Source organism: Myotis daubentonii, chromosome 1 (genome assembly GCF_963259705.1).
Source record: "Myotis daubentonii chromosome 1, mMyoDau2.1, whole genome shotgun sequence".
Lineage (NCBI taxonomy): Eukaryota > Metazoa > Chordata > Mammalia > Chiroptera > Vespertilionidae > Myotis > Myotis daubentonii.
In genome coordinates this window covers 134,867,184-134,888,408 of record NC_081840.1, presented here as the reverse complement: position 1 = coordinate 134,888,408, position 21,225 = coordinate 134,867,184, and the positions used below count along the sequence as shown (strand labels likewise).

Here is a 21,225-nt window from a genome sequence, read left to right as displayed (position 1 = left end):
GCTTTCTATGCAGATTTTTTAAAAATGAACTTTACCCTATTGATTCCCAGTATATTCCCTCATTTTCTCTTACCTGACCTATGTTTTATTCACATTCACCATGATTTTCTCTGTCACAACTCAAGCCTTTACACGAGTGCTTCTGCCTTCTTGGAATGCTCCTCCTCCTCCTTTTCATCTAGTGGATTTCAGCCCAAGAGTTCGGACTTGCATGATGCAGCACATCTCACTAAGTCCTTCTTCCACTTCACCACATGTGAATTTCCACTTGGAAGCAAATTCAGCTTCTCCTTGACTGTGGTTCTCTGGTGCTTTGCAGAAAGCAACTGTATGTTCTATTAAGATATGCTTGTTGAAGAACTGATATTATTTGCTTTTCCATATGCCCTCTCTACGAGAGTGTAAATTATTTTGTATGTCTTACATACAGTGCCAAGCACATAATAGGTGCCTAATAAATGTTTGCCAGCAAATACATGAATGAAGTACTAAGAGTTTCTGATTTATGTGTTTTGTTTTACGAAGATGAAAATAAGCTGTTCATTTAAGTTCTGTTGTCAATCTGTCCTTTGATTCATTAATGAGCTAGAAATTCAATACAGTAAACATAGTGCTAAACTTATAGGAGCATCCCTAAGGATGCTTTTAAAAAACAAATATGTGAAATGTGATTTGAAATCAGAAAGGAGTCTATCAGGAGGATAGCAAAGCAGTTACTGAAGAAAATTTATGAAGCTGCTCCCATCCCCCCCTTCCAAATCCCCTATCCTCTAGTAACACTGATAAAGAACAGCCTAAGTGTTGTTCTGATTCCCCAGTCAAAGCTGCTGAATGTATTTGCTGCGTGGCATGGCAGAGCTATATGATTTACTAATAATACACCTTTCACTTTACTGCCTTCTGGTCCTTCCTCTTTTACACATGTTGCCTCTTTCAAGGAGCATCTCTGATTTTCCTACAACACCTTGACCTACTCTGATGGCTGGATACAAGGAAACACGTGCAACATAGGAATATCATGGACCAAAATGCTGTCTTTTGCTATAAAGATTGACAGTGAACTAAGGAAAGGGCCGTGAATCCTGTCCAGGGGACAATCTCTGCCAAACAGTCCTATTTCAAAATGGAAACATGGCTACCTTCAGATCAAATAATTAGAACATGGGCTGTTATATAGTAAAGTGCTCTTTCAAATTTTTATACAGCTCTCATTTCTTTTTCATTGTTAATCCTCACCCTAGGATATTTTTTCCATTGATTTTTAGAGAGAGAGTGGAAGGGAGGGTGATAGACAAAGAGAGAGAAACATCTATGTGAGAGAAACACATAGATTGGTTGCCTCCCACACTCGGCCCTTGGGGCCAGGCCAGGGATCAAGCCTGCAACCAAGGTACATGATCTTGCCTGGAATTGAACCCAGGACCCTTCAGTCTATGGGCTGATGCTCTATCCACTGAGCAAAACCAGCTTGGGCCATATTTCATTTCTTAAACTATTTGGAGTTTGTGTCCAATGACAATAGATGTGCAACCACACACAGGTCCACACCAAATGAGCAAGTATTAGTCAAGACCTGTATTCCTGACACATTGCATGTAAACTAATTTTGTTTAGTCAAATAATATATTTTCTAACTATCATGGAATTAGTTATTTTTTAAATGAGTAAATTTTAGTAAAAATAGCAAATCATTTTGGAACTCACATAAAATTTCTACTTTTGTTCCATTGATAAATATGAATACTATTTTCTTGAAAAGAGTTCATCTATACACTAATTTGGAAATGACTTCTCTAAGAAAATAGAATGAGAAGAACAACCTATACTAATAAAAGAGTAATATGCTAATTAGACCAGAGATCTTCCAGCCATTCTTCCGGACAAAGCCACGGTGGTGGGGGCTGAGGCAGAGGCAGTTAGGGGCGATCAGGCCAGCAGGGGAGAGCAGTTAGGGGGTAATCAGGCTAGTAGGGGAGAGCATTTAGGGGGTGATCAGGAAGGCAGGGGAGCATTTGGGGGGTGATCAGGCTGGTAGGCAGAGGTGGTTAGGGGTGATCAGGCAGACAGGCAAGCGGTTAGGAGCCAGCGGCCCCAGATTGTGAGAGGGATGTCCTACTGCCAGTTTAGGCCTGATCCCTCGAGGGGTCCCAGATTGGAGAGGGTGCAGGCTGAGCTGAGGGACACCCCCATGCACAAATTTTGTGCACCAGGCCTCTAGTACCTTTATAAGTAAAATTGGTAATTATATTTGATTGACAAGTGCCAAGCAATATTTTCAGAAGTTTCAGAGCAAAATCTGTCATATATATGTACATCTAAATTAAATGATGTGGTATGAGGACAATTTGGGGGAAAGTGAACACAGTTACTCTTCTAACTAAATTCAATTTCCTCCCCCCACCCCCTCCCCACACCTGAAGTGCCCAGGATTTTTGATGCTGAGTTTTTTTTCATAGATTTTGAAGACTTATACTTGCAGATTTTGGTTTTCTAGTATTTAAGCTTCTGATTATGGACTGATTTTTAGTCCATTGTGGATCCCAATAATCAGTCTGCCAAGAGTCATACAATTAAAATCATTTGGTGTTCCTTGATTTGCTTTCAGCTTTCACAGAATAGAATGAAGTTCAGTCAACTGGGTGGAAATTCTTCAGGAATACCCAACAATGATAGCTTAACTTCTAGAGTCATCTTGTGAGGATTCTAATATGAATAAATTCTGGAGTATTACAGCCAAGTAAAAAATGGCTCTGGAATATAATTGTTCATTTGGGTTCCAACCTACTGTTGTAAATAGGCTGAGAAATTCAATCTCACGAATATTTACAGAGATGAATTCTTAACTGCTACTTGTGAACTTAGGGATATAAATATGAACAGCACAACGATCCTGCCTTCAAGAGGCTCAAAGTCTGTTGTGGGAAGTGTCAAACCAAAAGTCAATGTGATGAGTGAAAAACAAGCTGAGAACTAAGTGCTTTGGAAGCTCAGAGGCAGAAATGGTTACTTCTGTCCAAAGTGCCCTGGGAAGATTTGCAGAGGACACCACTTCTGTGGTTAGCTTTGGTAGAAGTCTTACCTTTTATGTTTTATTTTTATGGTGAAGGTAGAAGTAAGCCCAGCATTTCTGGAAGTTTGTTCTACATTTTATTTTGGAAAGGTGACAGTTTGCATTACTCATTTATGTCTTGAGCATAATCAGCCCATAGAGCCTGAACTCCAAGACTTTGATGTATTATTTTAAATCTACAAATCCCAGCCATCTGATTTTTCATCTTCTCTATATGTTATTTATGAAATGCACACCATGTGCTAAGCAAGATGCAAGATAAACAAACAACGCTGTCCCTGCTTTCCAGAGAGTTATTTGTGAATAGAATTACAAGTGAGTTCCAGACATCGCTGTTTTCATCAGTCAGTTGTGTGGTCAAGACCACCATACAGATAGGTTTGCCAAGTGTTTGGTCTCATATTGAATGACAACTTAGGCACTTAGGCACGTTTTACTTTTTAAAATAAGCTTTAACTCTCTCGGGGAACTGAAATGCAAAGATTAAGGTAGGATACTTCTCAGATTAAAGGTACCCTGATAGCTAAATGCAGCTTACACTATAACCATGGAATACTCAGGGCTCAAAGAATCAAGCTCAATATACCATTTGAATCATGCAATTTTGGAGCTTGGAGGTAACTTAAATAATTTAATTACCATGTCCCATTATGTTATGTAGTAGGTGAAACAATGGTTATAAGAAAGAGTAATTTAGGCAACACAAACATTTTAACTTTATAGTTACATTTTATATTAATGGTATAATAAAAATAAATAAATGGCACATTAAACTCATGATTTCATGAATATTATTTCTCAACAGAAAACTAAGTAAAAAAAATGTAGTCTATTTAAAGATAAATATAAGTAATAGTAAACATAATACATAGTCAAGCCCTAAATTGTGGGGTGGACTATAAATGATAGAAAATTGGAAAATTGATTGAATTAACGTTCCACATTTTATACATAAGAAAATGTGGAATAGTAAAACAATTTTCTTCCCTATTGTCCAAAGCAAACCTATCTTTCTTCCTGGGTTTTGGATCTCTGTTAGTGGCATTATCACCCATGCAGTCACTTAGGAATAATACCCTCAAATCAACTTTGATACTTGCATTTTTCTCACCTCCTATATTAAGTCACTCATCACTGTTCAGTTTCAAGTTCTCATCTCTCACCTAAACCTCTTGAACAAGTGTATGTCCTCTAGACTGCCAATCTCTTTCTCAATCTATTCACATGCTCTTCATTCTTTGATGGAACACAGACATAATCTTGTTATTCTTCTGCTTAAAACCCTTTCCTGGTTTGTATCAGTTAAGACCCTAGTAGGAAATAGCTGAAATAATCAAGTTAGGAAATTTGAGGGGCTTGATAAAGTGGCAATTTGCAAAGCCAGAATGTAGAGAAACAATAAAAGATGGTGTAGTAGCAGGCCAATGACATCAGGCCTGTTATCACCCTTAGCAGGAAGGAGGACAAAGGAAAGGTATGGGAGAAGATGGCTGTTGAATGCATAGAGGCTCCTCCCTGGAACAAGGCTGCAGGAAGAATCCAGGATTATGAATAACCAGACCCTTCTCTTTCCTCTCCCAATGTGCCCTACTTTGGCCAAACATAACAAATTCAGATGAGAAGAGAGCTTGTTAATATAATCCAAAAAGGTCAAGTCCCCAGATTTACCTTCTGTACTTCTCCATGCTGTTTGCTTGAGGAAGGTGGACAGACAGAATATAGCCAACACTCAGACCTATTTTTTTTTTAATGAATTGAAATCTCTTTAGACATTCAAAATTCTTTAACCACTTCTCCACAACATCCTGTTCTAAGTATAATTTACCATTTCCCTTCCCATATTCTATAGCTATGTGAGCATTTTTGAAACCATGATTTTCCACATTTTATTTTATATTATTACCCCTCCTCCTGTTTCGTCATCTCTGCCTGGTTTCTTCATCCTTCAAGTCTCAATGCAAATACTATCTCCCCTTTGCAACTCTCTTAATCCATCCAGATGCCAGCTCCCTATAATATATCACCTCCATGTGATAGAGCAAGACTTGCCCTGTGCACTACTCATTCCACTCTGAGTAAGAAGAGCTATGGCTTTCTGAAATCCCTGGCCACAGTGTCAGAGGAGGGCTCATCTAAGAGGAGCAGAAATGTGACCAGCTTGGGACAAATACTCTTTGTCCTTTGAGTCCTCTCTTATGGGCCTTTTCTACCATTTCAGGACAAGAAAACAAAGATGGGGATTAAGGGAAAAATATCAGGCTGTATAGGCTTCTCTTTAAAATACTGGTAGAGAAGGAGGAGGAAGTTCAGAAGGAGAAAGAGGAAGAGGAGGAGGATCCCATTTTTAAGGGGAAGATTTTGAATTCCTCTTCTCAATTTCCCTTTTCTTGCCCAAAGTAATCACTTAGCAGTATTAGCAGAGCATGGCCACTATATGTCTCACAAGGGACTGAGATTGGGGAGTTAGGCTCATGGGCCTTAACAGCTGTATTTTTTTGGGGGGCAGACACACATGCAGACAGACCAAAGTGTGTCAGCATTATGAGACCACTGTGGTCATTGTCCCAGGTGGAATTCCAGTTTGCTAAGGCTAAGTATTCATTTCAGGAACCAGGGCAGGCTCACTGGTGATACTCTAGCTGCAAAAGCAGCTGAATGCCTTGAGGCATAGAGAAAGCAAGGTTATGATTTTTGCTAAGGATAAATATTCATTGCTGGGCCCAGATTAGGCCTCTCCAGAGATCTTAAACTACATGAGCAGCTAAACTTCTGCCTCCAAAGCTCCACATTATTTATTATACAAGGTTTTAGCAGTGGGGGAAGCTCTGGTGGAGAGATTATATTGTAGAAATAGACTAGAGGCCCGGTGCAGGAAATTCGTGCATGGAGAGGGTGTTCCCTCAGCCCAGCCTGCACCCACCCCAATCAGGGACCCTCAGGGGATTTCTGACCACCAGTTTAGGCCCGATCCCTGTGAGGTCAGGCCTAAACTGGCGGTTGGACACCCCTCTCACAATCTAGGACTGCTGGCTCCTAACCACTCACCTGCCTGCCTGCCTGATTGCCCCTAACCCCTCTGCCTGCTTGCCTGATCGCCCCTAACTGCCTCTGCCTACCTGTCTGATCACCCCTAACTGCCCTCCCCTGCTGGCCTGATCAAGCCCCCAACTGCCTTATCCTGCCAGCCTGGTTGCCCCCAACTGCCCTCCCCTGATGGTCTGATCTCACCCTTAACTGCTCTCCCCTGCTGGCCTGATCGCCCCTAACTACCTCTGCCTGCCTGATTGTCCCTAACTGCCCTCTCCTGCAGGCCTGATCTCACCCCCAACTGCCCTCCACTGCTGGCCAATTGGTTCTGATTGGTCAGTTTCTATGCCAGTCAGCTTCAAAAGCTCCACCTCCTAAGCAGCCATTGGCTCCTCACAGTTGACCCAGATTTGGTTCTGATTGGTCAGTTTCTATGCCAGTCAGTGTCTCTGGGCCTATCAACGGGGTCTAATCAGAAAGGTGGGGCTGATCAGCAGCCCCAGTGGAGGCCTGGAGAGAAATGGAGGCATGACTGTTGGCCAGGCCAGGAGAGAAAGAGAGGCAAGTTCTGATCAATGGCCTCTCTCTCTGCAGGCCTCTCTCTGGGCCTGATCCACAGCCCCCTAGGCAGTCAGTGCTGGCTAGCCACGGCAACCCAGCACTGACTTCTGGTCTGGTCTAACCTTCGGTGGTTAGGACCCTGGCTTTTTATTATATAGATATTTTATTTGGAGGTCAGGAATTTCAAACAACAAGAACATCTATATCTCCAATGGGCTATATAGGACAGCATATCCAGCTTTTGAAATTCTAATTGCCTCTGTTGCTTATCAGAAATATTTTTAAAAATTATTCTTTTGATCATTCTCTCCTTCCCTTTTACCCCCAAAGTATTTTGGTTTACATTTCTACCATTATACTCATCATAGTCTAACATACATTACAATTGAATATGAGTCAGAGAGCAGGGAAATCATCTTATATATCTTTGAGATTTCTCAAGACTAGCACATATGAAGTCTTCATCAATGTATGTGAAATTTAATCACGAGACATTCCCAAGACCACATTCTGATCTCATAATTTCCTTCTCAGCAAAGTACACACTAACTCAAAACCTTATAAAATTTTTTTAGAAAATTTCCTGATCTGAACTTTTCCAAAAAATAATCACACAGACATATCTCATTTCTCAGAATAACTAACTATAATGTTTGCTTTTAAAGGTTTTCTTAGTGTATTTATTAAATTAATCTTCAGGAATAAAGTGCCACAATGCAGCCATTTATTGACAATTTTCCCCCAGGCAAAGATGATAGTCTAACTTCTCCCAAGAAGGCATAAAAAATGGTATATATATATATATATATATATATATATATATATATATATATATTTCAACTTCACTAGCTACTAGGCAAATGCAAAACAAAACTACAATGAGATATGACCTCACACCTGTTAGAATGGCTATTATCAATAAGACAAGAAATAACAAGTGTTCGAAAGGTTGTACTGAGAAAGGAACCCTCGTTGACTGCTGGTGGGAATGTAAACTGGTACTGCCACTCTGGAAAACAGTATGGAGATTCCTCAAAAAAATTAAGAATATAGTTACCATATGACCCAGTAATTCCTCATCTTGGAATCTACCTGAAATTTTTGAAAATATTTATTTGTAAAGATATCTGCATCCCTATGTTCATTGCAGCACTATTCACAGTGGCCAAGATATGGAAACAACCCTAAGTGTCCTTTGATAGATGATTAGATAAAGATGTGGTACATATATACAATGGAATACTACTCAGCCGTAAAAAAAAAAAAGAAAGACTGCCATTTGCAACAACATGAATGGACCTTGAGAATTATTAGGATAAGCAAAATAAGCCAGTCAGAAAATGCTAAGAACCATATGTTTCACTCATATGTGAAACTCATAGACACAGACAATAGTATAGTGGCTACCAGAGGGAAAGGGAGTATGGGGGTAGTGGAGAGTAGAAGGAGTCAACTGTTTGGTGATGAAAGGAGATTTGAATTTGGGTGTTGGGCACTCAATGCAATATGCAGATGATGTATCATAGAAATACAACTTGAAACCTATATAATTTCATTAACCAATGTCACTCCAATAAATTTATTTTTTTTTAAAAGATGATATAGTCTAAACTAGGGAAGCAGTGGGTATTATGTGGCTGCTGGTAAGGAAAGAATAGTCCATTATTTATTTGTACCTTTAATCTTGATTTCTAGGTATAGATTTTGATGATCAGATCTACTTTCTGTTACTATAAACAACTCTAGAAGGCTGTCATTTTTATTGCTTCCTCAACAGTCCCATGGCAGAATGAACATCTGGTGGAGCCTGGACCATGGGGACAGGTGTTGTGGATACCTTTCAGAGAATTTTCACAATGACCTCTTTCTTGGCCCATCCCCACCACTATAGTGCCTTGATATGGGGTCCCTGCAGCCATGCTTATACTACTGACCTCACCCCCTATCTCACCCATCATGGGTTTGGCCAGAGATGGGATCCTTACCTAAGTGGGATAATCAGGAAGTCTTCCTATAGAATACCAAATGTATAGATACAAAGACAAATATTTAGTCTTTCCCCATGTTTCGAGATCCAATGAGTACCTAGTATTCATCCTCTGGGTGACACCATTTTGTTACATAAACAGTGAGTAGAGGAAATATGTCTTCAGAGAAAATCACCAGAGAAGGAAAAAGGAACAGAGATGAGAGGCAGATGAAGAATTCCACTGGGTCAAAGCTTTTCTGAGGCCTGGCCTCTTTCATTCCTAGCCTTGAACTCTGGGAGATATGAGCATTTTTATACAGAATTCTTTATTTTGATTAAGCCAGTTTGAGTTACTTTATTTACTTGAAATCAAAGTGTCCTCATTAATACATTAGGTGGCAAGTAGCTAACAGAGGTCACCAAATATACAATAAAATCCAGAAAACCAGATCTCCAAAGACAACATTAAGAGACTCATTACTGTGCTTACCATTGTCTGAGCATACAGTACTCCATTCTATGTTTTTATTTATTTTAATTTATTATTTTAAAATATATTTTTATTGATTTTTAGAGAGAGAAGAATGGAGAGGGATAGAGAGATAGAAACATTGATGAGAGAGAAACTTGATTGGCTGCTTCCTGCATGCCCCCTAAGGGAGCAAGCCTGCATCCCAATTGTGTCCTGACTGGGAACTGAACCTGTGACCTCTTGGTTCATGGGTTGACACTCAAACACTAAGCCACACTGGCTGGGATAATCCTGTTTTTTTTAAAAAAATTAATAATTTTTTTTTTCAAGTCACCAAAGGGGCTTTGATGCTACAGATTCTTTTTACAAAATCAAATGAAAAATCTTCAGGTTAAGATTTATTTAGTGAGAGTGATGAAATTCCTGCTTACATTGATTCCTGTGTATCTCAAAGTTTTGGTATTATTTTCAAGGTGACTCGTTTTCACTTATCCATCTCTTGGCCAAACATTCTAACTAGCTTTATGGATAAAGTGATTTCATGCAAAAAAAAAAAAACTTTTTAAGAAATTTGATGTACCACATTTTAATTTAAATTTAATTAGTAGACTTACACAATGATTTTGATGATGCTCAGAGTATTGATAATATTCAATGAAGTATAGATAGTTTTCAACAGTCATGTATTGGGTACCAATTATGCATACAATGCTAGCTAGTGGGGATATAAGGATGAGGACTGGTTAAATAGAAATAGTTAAGTAATAACTCCGCATACTAGTGAAGTAACTGTCTTCTTGGTGATAATATTCTGACAGCTCAGTGACTAAGCCTGGAGGGATACAAGGTAATTTTTTTTCCTGGCATCAAAAAATATATGAGGTTGGATAACTCTGCCAGCCAGAGGGTACAGAAGACCATGTGCTTTGGGGGAATGGTGAGACTTTTCCCAAAGGACAATGTGGAAGGGTGGCAATTGTGAAAATTAAACTTGGTGCAGTGGTCTTCGACTAGTCACTTGCATTTTCCCTCAAGTAATTTTGTCAGAAAAGGCTGGCTTCATTGTTCAACTCAAATAGATATGTTAAAAGTGTCCCAAATTAATTATGTGTATCAATTAATTATGATTTTTAAACCTAAGTGGGAAAGGAGAGGGAAGGGGGCAAGAGAGAAAGAAAGAAGGAGGGAGGAGAAATTTGGCAAAGATTTACCTCTGCTCCCCTTTCAATATTGCTTTTCTCAAATACCTTCTTTTACTCTTTTTTGGAGGACTGCATTCTCACATTATCTCTCTATTTGTATCCCAGGGGTATTGCCCTGCCATTCACAGGTAATTTATTTTGGTAAGAATCAGGATGGATGTAGATAAAGAAGTGGACATGAGTGAATGAATAAACGAGAAAGGAGAAGCAGCAGGCCAAATGACCCTTTCTCAATGTAGAAGAAAACACATGAAATTTGGGCATCTACAAAATGACTCACTTAAAACCATTTGTGTCATGTACCCTCAAGAAGTCCGCAAGGCTTCAGATAAGTATCCTCCAGTCTGTAGAAGCTGGTATAGTGAATGGTGGCAATTATGGTTGTGGTCTGCCTCATGTTTGGGCTGAGGCCAGTCTGCTTCCTCAGAGGGAGTTCTCTCTTCAGTCCCCCTAGTGGGAGCTTCATCCCTGTGGCCTCCAGGGCAACATGAACAAGGAATGATTCGGGAGATCATCACTAAAGACTGAGAATACAGTCTTAGGTGGTATTTGGGGGCGGGTAGTATAGGGAATCAGACCTGTTTGTTTGAGATCTTGGAAATGAGAAGAGAAGGTACTAGGAAGAGGGAAGAAGATGTGGAAATGAATCAGTGTGTCAGAGACAGAGACACTTCCTTGGATCTCAAGTCTTGGACTTCATCTGCCTCTATTAGGAGCAGAGACTTAAGATTTTGGTAACTGATTTGTAATCACTTTTTTTCTACTGTGTTTTATCAATCATCCTTCCTTTTTGGTCCAATCTACTTATATAAAAACTTTGGGTGGTGTTCATCACATCCAGAAGAACAGCTGCGACCAACTGGAAGGAAGTCAGTCCTACAGGGGTTGTCTTGGCAATGGCTGAGCCCTCCCCCAAGCTGTTTTCCGGCGCTGTTTCTGGCAAGGGCAGGGTTTGAGGCAGGAACCCACCCTGGGAGCGTGGTTCCCTGGGAGTGTGCCACACCAGCACGGCCAGGGGTGAACCTGAGTGGGGGTGGCTGAAAGGCTTAGAAAAGACAAACAAGAGAATGAAAGCCGGGTCTCGGTGGGACGCTGCTTCTCTGAGAGACAGCGACCATGCCCACAGCTGTGCCTTTATTTTATAGCAGATGCTACGAGGCAAAGTAAGGGCGTGACCAAGTTGTTTACAACATTCTCCTGGGTTTCAATTCTACTCAACTACATGCACCTGAACTCTATTAAGCCTACATCACTCAGGCACGTGGAGCCAGGTGTTCAGACCATAGGTTCAAGCTTACAACTACAGCTGTTGGCTATAATTGTGCTGGGAGGGCCCTGCCTTCCAAGCTGGGACTTGCATGTGGCAATGAGAAGACTGTGCCCTCTCCTCAGTCCAAGGCTTGAACCTGTCCAAAACACTGTAGCGGCTCCCCACAATAAAGTTTTAATTCTGTTTCTTTGTTACTGATGTTGTGGCCCCACCCCATAACAAAGAAACAATTTCCAGAGGATGAGGTCCAGGAATCAGGATTTTAAAAAGATTCCTAGGTGATTCTAATGTGCAGCCAAGGTTGAGAACCACTGCTATAGATAATATTAAAAATATATCTAAACGTGCAATTCTTTGTCCAAAAAATGAGCATGTTCAAAAATTAAATGAAGAAAATTTGGATATACTCGATGGAGATTTTCACACATATTTGAGTGATGATTCCATTGATCCCACAGATGATGCTGAAAAGGAAAATTTTCCCATCAAATTTCTTAATAGTATTACTTCTTTGGGAATGCCGTGTCATAAATTAAAATTGAAAGTGGGTGCAATCATCATGTTATTGAGAAATCTCAATAGTAAATGGGGTCTTTGTAATGGTACCAAATTTATTATCAAAAGATTACGACCTAACATGACCGAAGCTGAAGTATTAACGGGATCTGCAGAGGGAGAGGCTGTTCTGATTCCAAGAATTAATTTGTCCCCATCTGACACTGGCCTCCCATTTAAATTGATTGGACGATGGTTTCCCATGATGCCAGCATTTGTGATGACTATTAATAAATCACAAGGACAAACTCTAGACAAAGTAGGCATATTCCTACCTGAACCCATTTTTGCACATGGTCAGTTATATGTTGCTTTCTCTCGAGTTTGAAGAGCATGTGATGTTACAGTTAAAGTTCTAAGTACTTCATCACAAAGAAAATTAGTCAAGCACTCTGAAAGTGTTTTCACTCTTAATGTGGTATACAGAGAGATATTAGAATAAGTTTAATCACTTTATCAGCCATTGTTTGCATCACTGTTGTTTTCATATCATGTTTTTGTTGTTTTCATATCATGTTTTTGTTGTTTTCATATCATGTTTTTGTTGTTTTCATATCATGTTTTTGTTGTTTTCATATCATGTTTTTATCGTCTTTATATCATGCCTCTGTTGTTGTTATATCCTTTTGTTACTGTTTATTTATTAATAAATTTATACACTATTTTCATATATATTTTACTAATTTCCTTTCATCTCTCACACTTCTATTATAGAGAAAGGGCAAATAACAATATTAAAATATCTCCACTAATTAATTCCCATTTAAAATATTTATATATTTTATTGATTTTTTGCAGAGAGTAAGGGAGAGGGATAGAGAGTTAGAAACATCAATGAGAGAGAAACATCTATCAGCTGCCTCCTGCACACTCCCCACTGGGGATGTGCCTGCAACCAAGGTACAGGCCCTTGACCGGAATTGAACCTGGGACCCTTGAGTCCGCAGGCCGATGCTCTATCCACTGAGCCAAACCGGTTAGGGCAATTAATTCCTTTTTAATGTGCACGAATTTCGTGTACTGGGCTACTAGTTCACATATATTTTGGGCAAATTTCATAATTTTATTGTCTCTTTTAATGATTAAAAGTTAGTTTTTAATGTTGAAAACATAATCCAATCCACTTTAAAGCTACCAAGTAATACCAGACTTTAACTTCTATTTGTTGCCTGCCTTTTCCCCATTTCAGACTTGAGATCGGACCATGGTTGCTGCTTGGAATCAGGAAGAGAGTAAAGGTCATGGTTTTGGCTTTCAACCAACTTCTCTCCCCCATCCCCCTGACCCCCCTCACCTCCCCCCCCCCCCGCCCATTTCATTTTTCAAGGCTTTGCTCTGTCATGGGGACAGGGAGATGAAGGGGAAATGCAAGGCTGGGATCTTCTTAGTAACTAGTCTCCTGTCATTGGTTGAAAGGCACCTGCCATTGCACAATGGATAGTTCTCACTTTTCTCTTGTCATGGCCTCCATGGTGATAACATATGGAATTCGTGTGTGTGTGTGTGTGTGTGTGTGTGAATCAACTTCATTTTGGCCCCTTCTATGACTGAATACCTTTTAAAGGGAGGCAGCTGTGTCAACATTCAGTTGAGTCCTTCCCCTAATGCCCTTTTCAGGAGGGGCATTGCCTCACTTAACCTGGCAGCTGACTGAACAGCCCCACAACACCAATTTATCTCTGTTCTCTGTGCTTCTTCAAATGGACCAAGGAAGGAAACTCTAGGTTCTCTTCCAGACATTTGGAGGGTTGTGCACAGTTGGGATACAGTTTCATGCCCCCCTCCCACTCCACTCTCCTGTTGTTTCCAGGGACATTGTACCACAGTCCTTTTAAGCCCAGCTGGTATAGGATGCTCCCAGAACCACCTGCTTTCAGAACAGTGAACCAAAAATTGTCTTCATGTCTGTCTGCAAAGGGTACATGTATCAAGTACTCTTGAGAACTTTTTCTCTACATTGCACTCTGATGTAGAACAGGCATCAGATTTTGCAGAATTTTCACTCTTTCTTCTAGGCATCACAAATCTTAACTATTGGTTCTCTTGGGGCTCTTCCATCACATTGCTTTGGGTGGTGTTGGTGGTGGTATCTTCCTCCCTTCTTTACTGGGAAGGAGGTAAAACTTCTCACTACAAACACTGCCCTGCTCCAAAGACAATGACTGCAAGGACCTCTTCTCTTTCCTTCCCAGTCCTCCCCCTACCTAGACTGGAGAAATGAAAGACTGGTTGATGACAGTATAGATGGTTCTGTTCCCATTAGTAAGTCTTAGTGGGTTGTGTCTGGTCTAAATTACTGGTAGTCTTGGCAGGTCTTTAAAATGTGTAGTAATAGGAGCCTTATATTTGTAACATGTAGCCAGTTTCACTCAATATTTTGTGTATCTTGTGCAAGAGGGATTATTATTATAAGATAAGATTCTGATGTATTCAGGTAGGATGATAAAAGCAGCTATATCTAAGCTTCCCACCTCAAATAATGAAGTTACTCTTTATTTTGGGGAATCTCAAAGGTAGGTTCCAGAATTTGGAAATGATGGGCACTAATATTTCATAAGTGAAAGTCAATGTGTCCAGAAAAATTCTATGGAGAAGTCTAGCAAATAATTGAAAGCATGATATGAATCTGGAGCATGGAAGAGAACTTTAGTAAGACAGAGATTATTTGGAGCCATTAATGGGTAGATGGCATTTGAAACCTTGGAAATTAATGATATCTTACATGAAAGGGAATCAGATATAGAGGCAAACCCTGGAGACCATCAATAAGGGATGAGAAGAAGAAACTAAACATTTTTTAAAAAGTGTCAGAGAAACAGAAAAGATTAAGAGGAGGCGAACAAAGAAATAGGGAAAGAGAAAACAGAATTGGAGTTTGGCAAAGAGCGAAGGTGAGGAGTGATGAGGAAGGGGAAGTGTGATGTTGAAGAAGAATGACGGAAATGAGAGAAAGGAGAGCTGGCTGTCAGGCTGTGGCATAGTGCCACTGACATCTGCCTGAGGGGTCTCTCCAAAGCCCAGTGGCATAATCTGCCTAATATGAATCTGGAAAGGGTGTGAAATTTAGGGTTCTCCCTAAATACTCCCGCTGGCTGTGTTAATGTGATAACTTATTCACATAACATGATGATTTATTTTTTTGAATCCTCACTCAAGGATATTTTTCCCACTGATTTTTAGAGTGGAAGAGAGAGGGAAAGGCAGAGAGGAACATCTATGTGAAAGAAACACTTTGATTGGTTGCCTCCTGCACAAGCCTTGACCAGGGCCTGGGCTGCGGAGGAGCCTGCAACTGAGGTATGCCTTTGACTTGAATGGAACCTCGGACCCTTTGGTCCACGGGCGATGCTCTATCCACTGAGCCAAACTGGCTAGGTCCATGATGATTAATTTTATGTGTCAACTGGGCTAGACTGTGGCATCCAGTTCTTTGCTCACATACTAGTCCAGATGCTGTTGTAAAAGTATTTTTTAGGTGTGATTAGCATTTATAATCAGCCAACTTTAAGTAAAGCAGATCACTTTTCATAATGTGGGTGGGCCGCATTCAACAATATCCTAGTAAAGACTTTAACAACAAAAACTGAAGTTTCCCAAATGAGAAGGAATTCTGCCTCAAGGCTACAAGAAGGAAACCCTACCTTTGTTTCCAGCCTGATAGATGCCTGGCAGACTTTGGACACAAGCCTGCACCATCAACTCTTACTTGAATTTGTGAGTCACCGGCCTCAAGTACATAAGCCAATTCCTTAAAATAAATCTTTCTCTAATTCCATATACTATATTAATTATATTGTTAATATAATTAAAATAATCATTCTTTAATTAATTTCCCAATAAATAGAATTTGTATAATTAATATATATTAAATGAAAATATATCTTATTATGCTATCTAATAATAGACACACATGGCAATTAACCGTACCTCTGACATGCTTCCCATTGGCTAATCAGGGCGATATGCAAATTAACTGCCAACCAAGATGGCGGCCAGCAGCCAGGCAGCAGAAGCAAATATGAGGCTTGCTTGCTCCAGTGATGGAGGAAGCCAAGGTTCCCCGCCTGCTGCGGCCCAGCTCTGAGCTCCAGATGCAACAATGTTGAAATTATAGAAGCTAAACAAACCCCAGAAACCTGATTTCAGCCACCAGTGGGTTCAGAGCTTAGAGCACCAGTGATGGCAACAGAGTTTCAATTATAGAATCTAAACAAACCCAGATACCTACTTTCAGCCAGCCATGGCCTCAGAGCTGGCAATGGCCTCAGAGCTGGAGAGGGCTCTCAGCTCCAGTGACAGCTATAGAAGGTAAATAAATCCCAGAATAAAAGAAAAAAGAAAAAAAAAAGAGGCTGGGAGCTTCAGTCACCCACCAGCTTGAAAACGGCCCTCAGCCCCTCACCCAGACTGGCCAGGCACCCCAGTGGGGACCCCCACCCTGAAGGGGGTGTGACCAGCTGCAAACAGCCATCAGCCCCTCATCCAGGCTGGCCTGGCACCCAAGCGGGATCCCCACCCTGATCCAGGACACCCTTCAGAGCAAACCAGCCGGCCCCTTCCCGTGCACCAGGCCTCTATCCTATATAGTGAAAAGGGTAATATGACCCTAACAGCAGAAAGACTGAGAATGACTGGTCACTATAACACACACTGACCACCAGGAGGCAGGCACTCAATGTAGGAGCTGCCGTCTGGTGGTCAGTGCGCTCTCACAGGGGGGAGCTCTGATCAGCCACAAGCCAGGCTGATGGCTGCCAGTACAGCAGTGGTGCTGGGAGCTTCTCCTGCCTCCTCAGCAGCGCTAAGGATGTCTGACTGCAGCTTAGGTTTGCTCCCCACTGGCAAGTGGACATCCCCCAAGGGCTGCCGGGCTGCCAGAGGGATGTCTGATTGCCACTTAGGCCCAATCCCCTGGGGAGCAGGCCTAAGCCAGCAAATGGTCACCCCTGAGGGGTCCCAGACTGGGAAAGGGCACTGAGGGGGCCCCCTACCCCAAATACACAAATTTTTGTGTACCGGGTCTCTAGTTTATATATAATTACATGTTACTCTTAAGATATCTTAATATATTACATTAATATATAATATCTTTTAATACAATATGTTGCTATAACAAGAGAGGAATATGCTAATTAGCCATCACACCCTGAGGCATAACGACCAAGAGCTTCACAACCAGATCACGAATCAGCAGGAGGGTGGGCCAGTGAGGTACAAGGGACTGAGGAGAGCTACAGGAGGGGGCAGGGCAGCAAGCTATGAGGGGGAAAGGGAGGTGGGGGGAGCTACGGGAGGGTGGGGCCAAGGGCGGAGAGCTACAGGAGGGTGACAGTGACCTACTGGTGCACAGATTCGTGCACAGGGCTACTAGTATACATAATAAATGATAATGTATTAATATTTCATATTATGTAATGTAATATATACAATATATATTATAATATATAATACTAGAGGCCCGGTGCACAAAAATTTGTGCACTCGGGCAGGAGAGCGGGGGGGGGTCCCTCAGCCCGGCCTGTGCCCTCTCACAGTCTGGGACACCTCGGGAGATAACGACCTGCTGGCTTAGGCCTGCTCCCGGGTGGCAGAGGGCAGGCCTAATCCCTAGGTGCAGCCCCTGGTCGGGCTCAGAGCAGGGCCGATTGGGGACTTGGGGCACCTCCCCCTGTCACACTCAAGGCAGGGTTGATGGGGAGGTTGCGGCTCCACCCTGAGTCACGTTCAGGGTAGGGCCAATCAGAGAGTTGGGGCACTGCCCCCTGTCACGCACAGAGCAGGGTCAATCAGGGGGTTGGGGAGCTCCCCCCTGTCATGCACAGAGCAGGGTCGATCAGGGGGTTGGGGAGCTCCCCGTTGTCACTCACAGAGTAGGGCCGATAGGGGAGTTGGAGCACCGCCCCCTGTCACAGAGCAGGGCGGATCAGGGGGTTGGGGCACCGCCACTGTCACACTCAGGGCAGGGCCGATGGGGAAGGTATGGCTCTATCCCGTCACACACAGAGCAGGGCCGTTCAGGGGGTTGGGGCGCCGCCACTCTCACACTCAGGGCAGGGCCGATGGGGAGGTTATGGCTCTACCCCGTCACACACAGATCAGGGCCCTTGGGGTGGGGGGGTTGGGGCGCCACACCCTGTCACACACAGAGCAGGGCCGATCAGGGAGTTGGGGCACCGCCCCCTGTCACACACAGAGCCGCAGGGCGATCAGGGAGTTTGGGCGCTATCCCCTGTAACGTTGATCCAGGTGCCGTGAGGGGCGGCTCCGCTGATCCCGGTGCTGGGAGGCATATTACCCTTTTACTATATAAAATAGAGGCCTGGTGCATGGGTGGGGGCTGGCTGGTTTGCCCTGAAGGGTGTCCTGGATAAGGGTAGGGGTCCCTACTGGGGGCCTGGCCAGCCTGGATGAGGGGATGATGGCTGTTTGCAGCTGGTCACACACCCTTCAGGGTGGGGGTCCCCACTGGGGTGCCTGGCCAGTCTGGGTGAGGGGCTGAGGGCTGTTTTCAGGCTGGGACTGAAGCTCCCAACTGCTCCTTTTTTTCTTTTTTTTTTTTTTTTTTCTGGGCCAGCTTTAGCTCTGGCTCCAGCTCTGAGGCCTCAGATGCTGAAAGCAGGTATCTGATTTGTTTGGGTTCTATAATAGAAACTCTGTATCAACTCCAGCTCCGAGATCCCAGCTCGATGAAAGCTGGTTTCTGGGGTTTTGTTTAGCTTCTATATTTGTTACTATGTTTCAAACTGCAAGCTCAGAGGCCGGCAAGGCAGGCGGGGAATGTTGCAGTCCTCCGTCACTGAAGCAAGCAAGCCTCATGTTCAGTTTAAGCTGCCTGGCTGCCGGTCGCCATCTTGGCTGGCAGTTAATTTGCATATTGCCCTGATTAGCCAATGGGAAGGGTAGCGGTCGTATGCTAATTACCATGTTTCTCTTTTGTTAGATAGGATTATATATTATGTAATATAAGATATTTAAATATATATACATATATCTATATGACAGAAACACTAATATAGTTAGCTATTGTTTCTGTTTCTTTGGAGAATACTAATACATGTGTACATTTTAGCATAGGACCAGTATTTCAATTAGTAGCTTTGTGTATGTTATTCCCACTAGATTACAAACTCCCTTAGGTCCAGACTGCTTCTCTTTCATGTTTGTATCTACACTGTCTGGCACATTTTACATACATAATAAATAACCACAGAATTAGTAGATCAGCATGCTCTTCTTGTTAGTAATGGATTAAAAATGTCAGATATTTTTTTCTCATGAACACCATAGTTCTGGAATAATTTTGCTTTAATTGATGATAACAAGTTTGGTGTCTGGTATTTAACAATACTGCAGGCTGGATACCTGAGAAGAATTTATCAGCAGGTGGCATATACCATTTGACACCAAGGAAAATGCAGTTATCCTGTGCTCTGTGACACATCGGTGTTGCAGCTGATCCAAATCTCTGGCCACAGACTCAGCATGGGAGACATGATGTGTTTCTTCAATATCTTAAAATTGTATTAAATCTTATTCTGAGTCTTTATCTTGTCCAGTTCATGGAAAGATAGTCACTTTCCTTATTGGAGTGACCTGTATCCCATACAGCTGATGGGAAGATGGGTATTAGGTAGGAAACTCCTAGCATCATTTTTAAAAATTATCTTTATTGTTGAAAGTATTATACTAGTATATGACCCTCTTTTTCCCATTGACCCCTTTTAGCCCACACTGGACCCCTGCCCCAGACCTTCACCACACTGTTGTCTTTGTCCATGGGTTAGGTATGTATTCATACAAGTTCTTTGGTTAATCTCTTCCCACCCACCTCCATCTCCCTGCTGAGATTCCATAGTCTGTTCCATGTTTCTATATCTTGGATCTATTTTGTTCATCAGCTTATTTCGTTCTTTAAATTCCACATATGACACTTGTTTTTCTCTGACTGGCTTATTTCTTTTAGCATAATATTCTCCAGGTCCCTCCATGCTATCTTAAAGGTAAGAAATCCTTCCTTTTTACAGCTACACAGTATTCCATGGTGTAAATGTACCACAGCTTTTTCATCCACTCATCTATTCCTAGTATCTTGACCAGCACAGTAGACTGTGAGGTCTTCTGTGTCATGCCTGTGCCCAGCCTGCAAAGTTCCTCCAGGTGCAGCAGCTCTTGGCCTCTGGCCTGTGCATTTCTTAGGACATGGGGTTCTTGGCCTGGAAAGCTGGTGCCTAGAGTTCAGCCTTCCTGGGAAGGCCAAGGAAGTGTCTCTTTTGCAGTTCACTGTCTTCCCTGGGCACCACCATGAACTTGGATGTCTATCCCCTTCTATCTTTTTAATCAGTGGAGAATGCCATGTTCTCCTTTTTGTTGTCATAAGAAATGCTCCTAAAAAGTCAACTTTAGTAAAAAAAAAAAAAAAAAAAAAAAAGTAAACAAGAGAAAGATGTCATGAAGTATGAAAACACTAAAATTACCTGCATGTAAAATGGAGTGAAAGGAAAATACAGCAAATTAAATGTTTCACTTACCTTTCTGGTGCTTTTCTGTTCGCAAGAAAACACAAGGTGGCAACTATAATATGAGTCATCAGGAAAGCTGATCCAATACCCAGGAGAGTCCATATATCTAGAATTTCAAACCAATGAAAAGGATACACACACAGTCAAAAATACGAGACACTCAAAAACGCGGTGATTTGTTGAGTCACAATGTCACCTACTCTTCTGAGAGTATGTGAGATCTGCAGTAGATTGGTTAACTTTGATGTGGCATCGATTTCCAGCCCATCCTTGTTGACATCTGGAAATGAGATAAAAGATGACAGTTAGAAAAACAAAAAGGAAGTAGCAACATATTTTAGTAGTATTGTCATGGAATAAAATGATGAATGTCAATACATAATGAGATACCTGCAATGTGCGTAACTTTGATAAGAAACTAAAAATGTTAAACCAAAGCCAAAATTAAATTTCATTATTTTCACATTATTGTGTAAGATGATGTTTTTCGTGATTTATCTCTGCCTAGATTATAAGATGGGCACTTAGTTTTCAGAGACTTCCTTTTTTGTTCTCAAAAATTGACTTGTTTTTCACCAGT

General features: G+C 41.7%; 1 protein-coding gene across 1 annotated transcript in view; it reads right to left on the bottom strand.

The window, feature by feature from the left end:
- The window catches only part of MALRD1 (MAM and LDL receptor class A domain containing 1), a 629,377-nt gene that overhangs the window by 21,062 nt on the left and 587,090 nt on the right, over positions 1-21,225 (bottom strand). Inside the window, exons 38-39 of the mRNA XM_059660668.1 lie at positions 20,846-20,925; positions 20,655-20,751 (exon numbers count right to left, since the gene is read on the bottom strand). Of these exons, the coding sequence (XP_059516651.1) occupies positions 20,655-20,751; positions 20,846-20,925 (177 nt within the window). The remainder of the gene's footprint in view (positions 1-20,654; positions 20,752-20,845; positions 20,926-21,225) is intronic.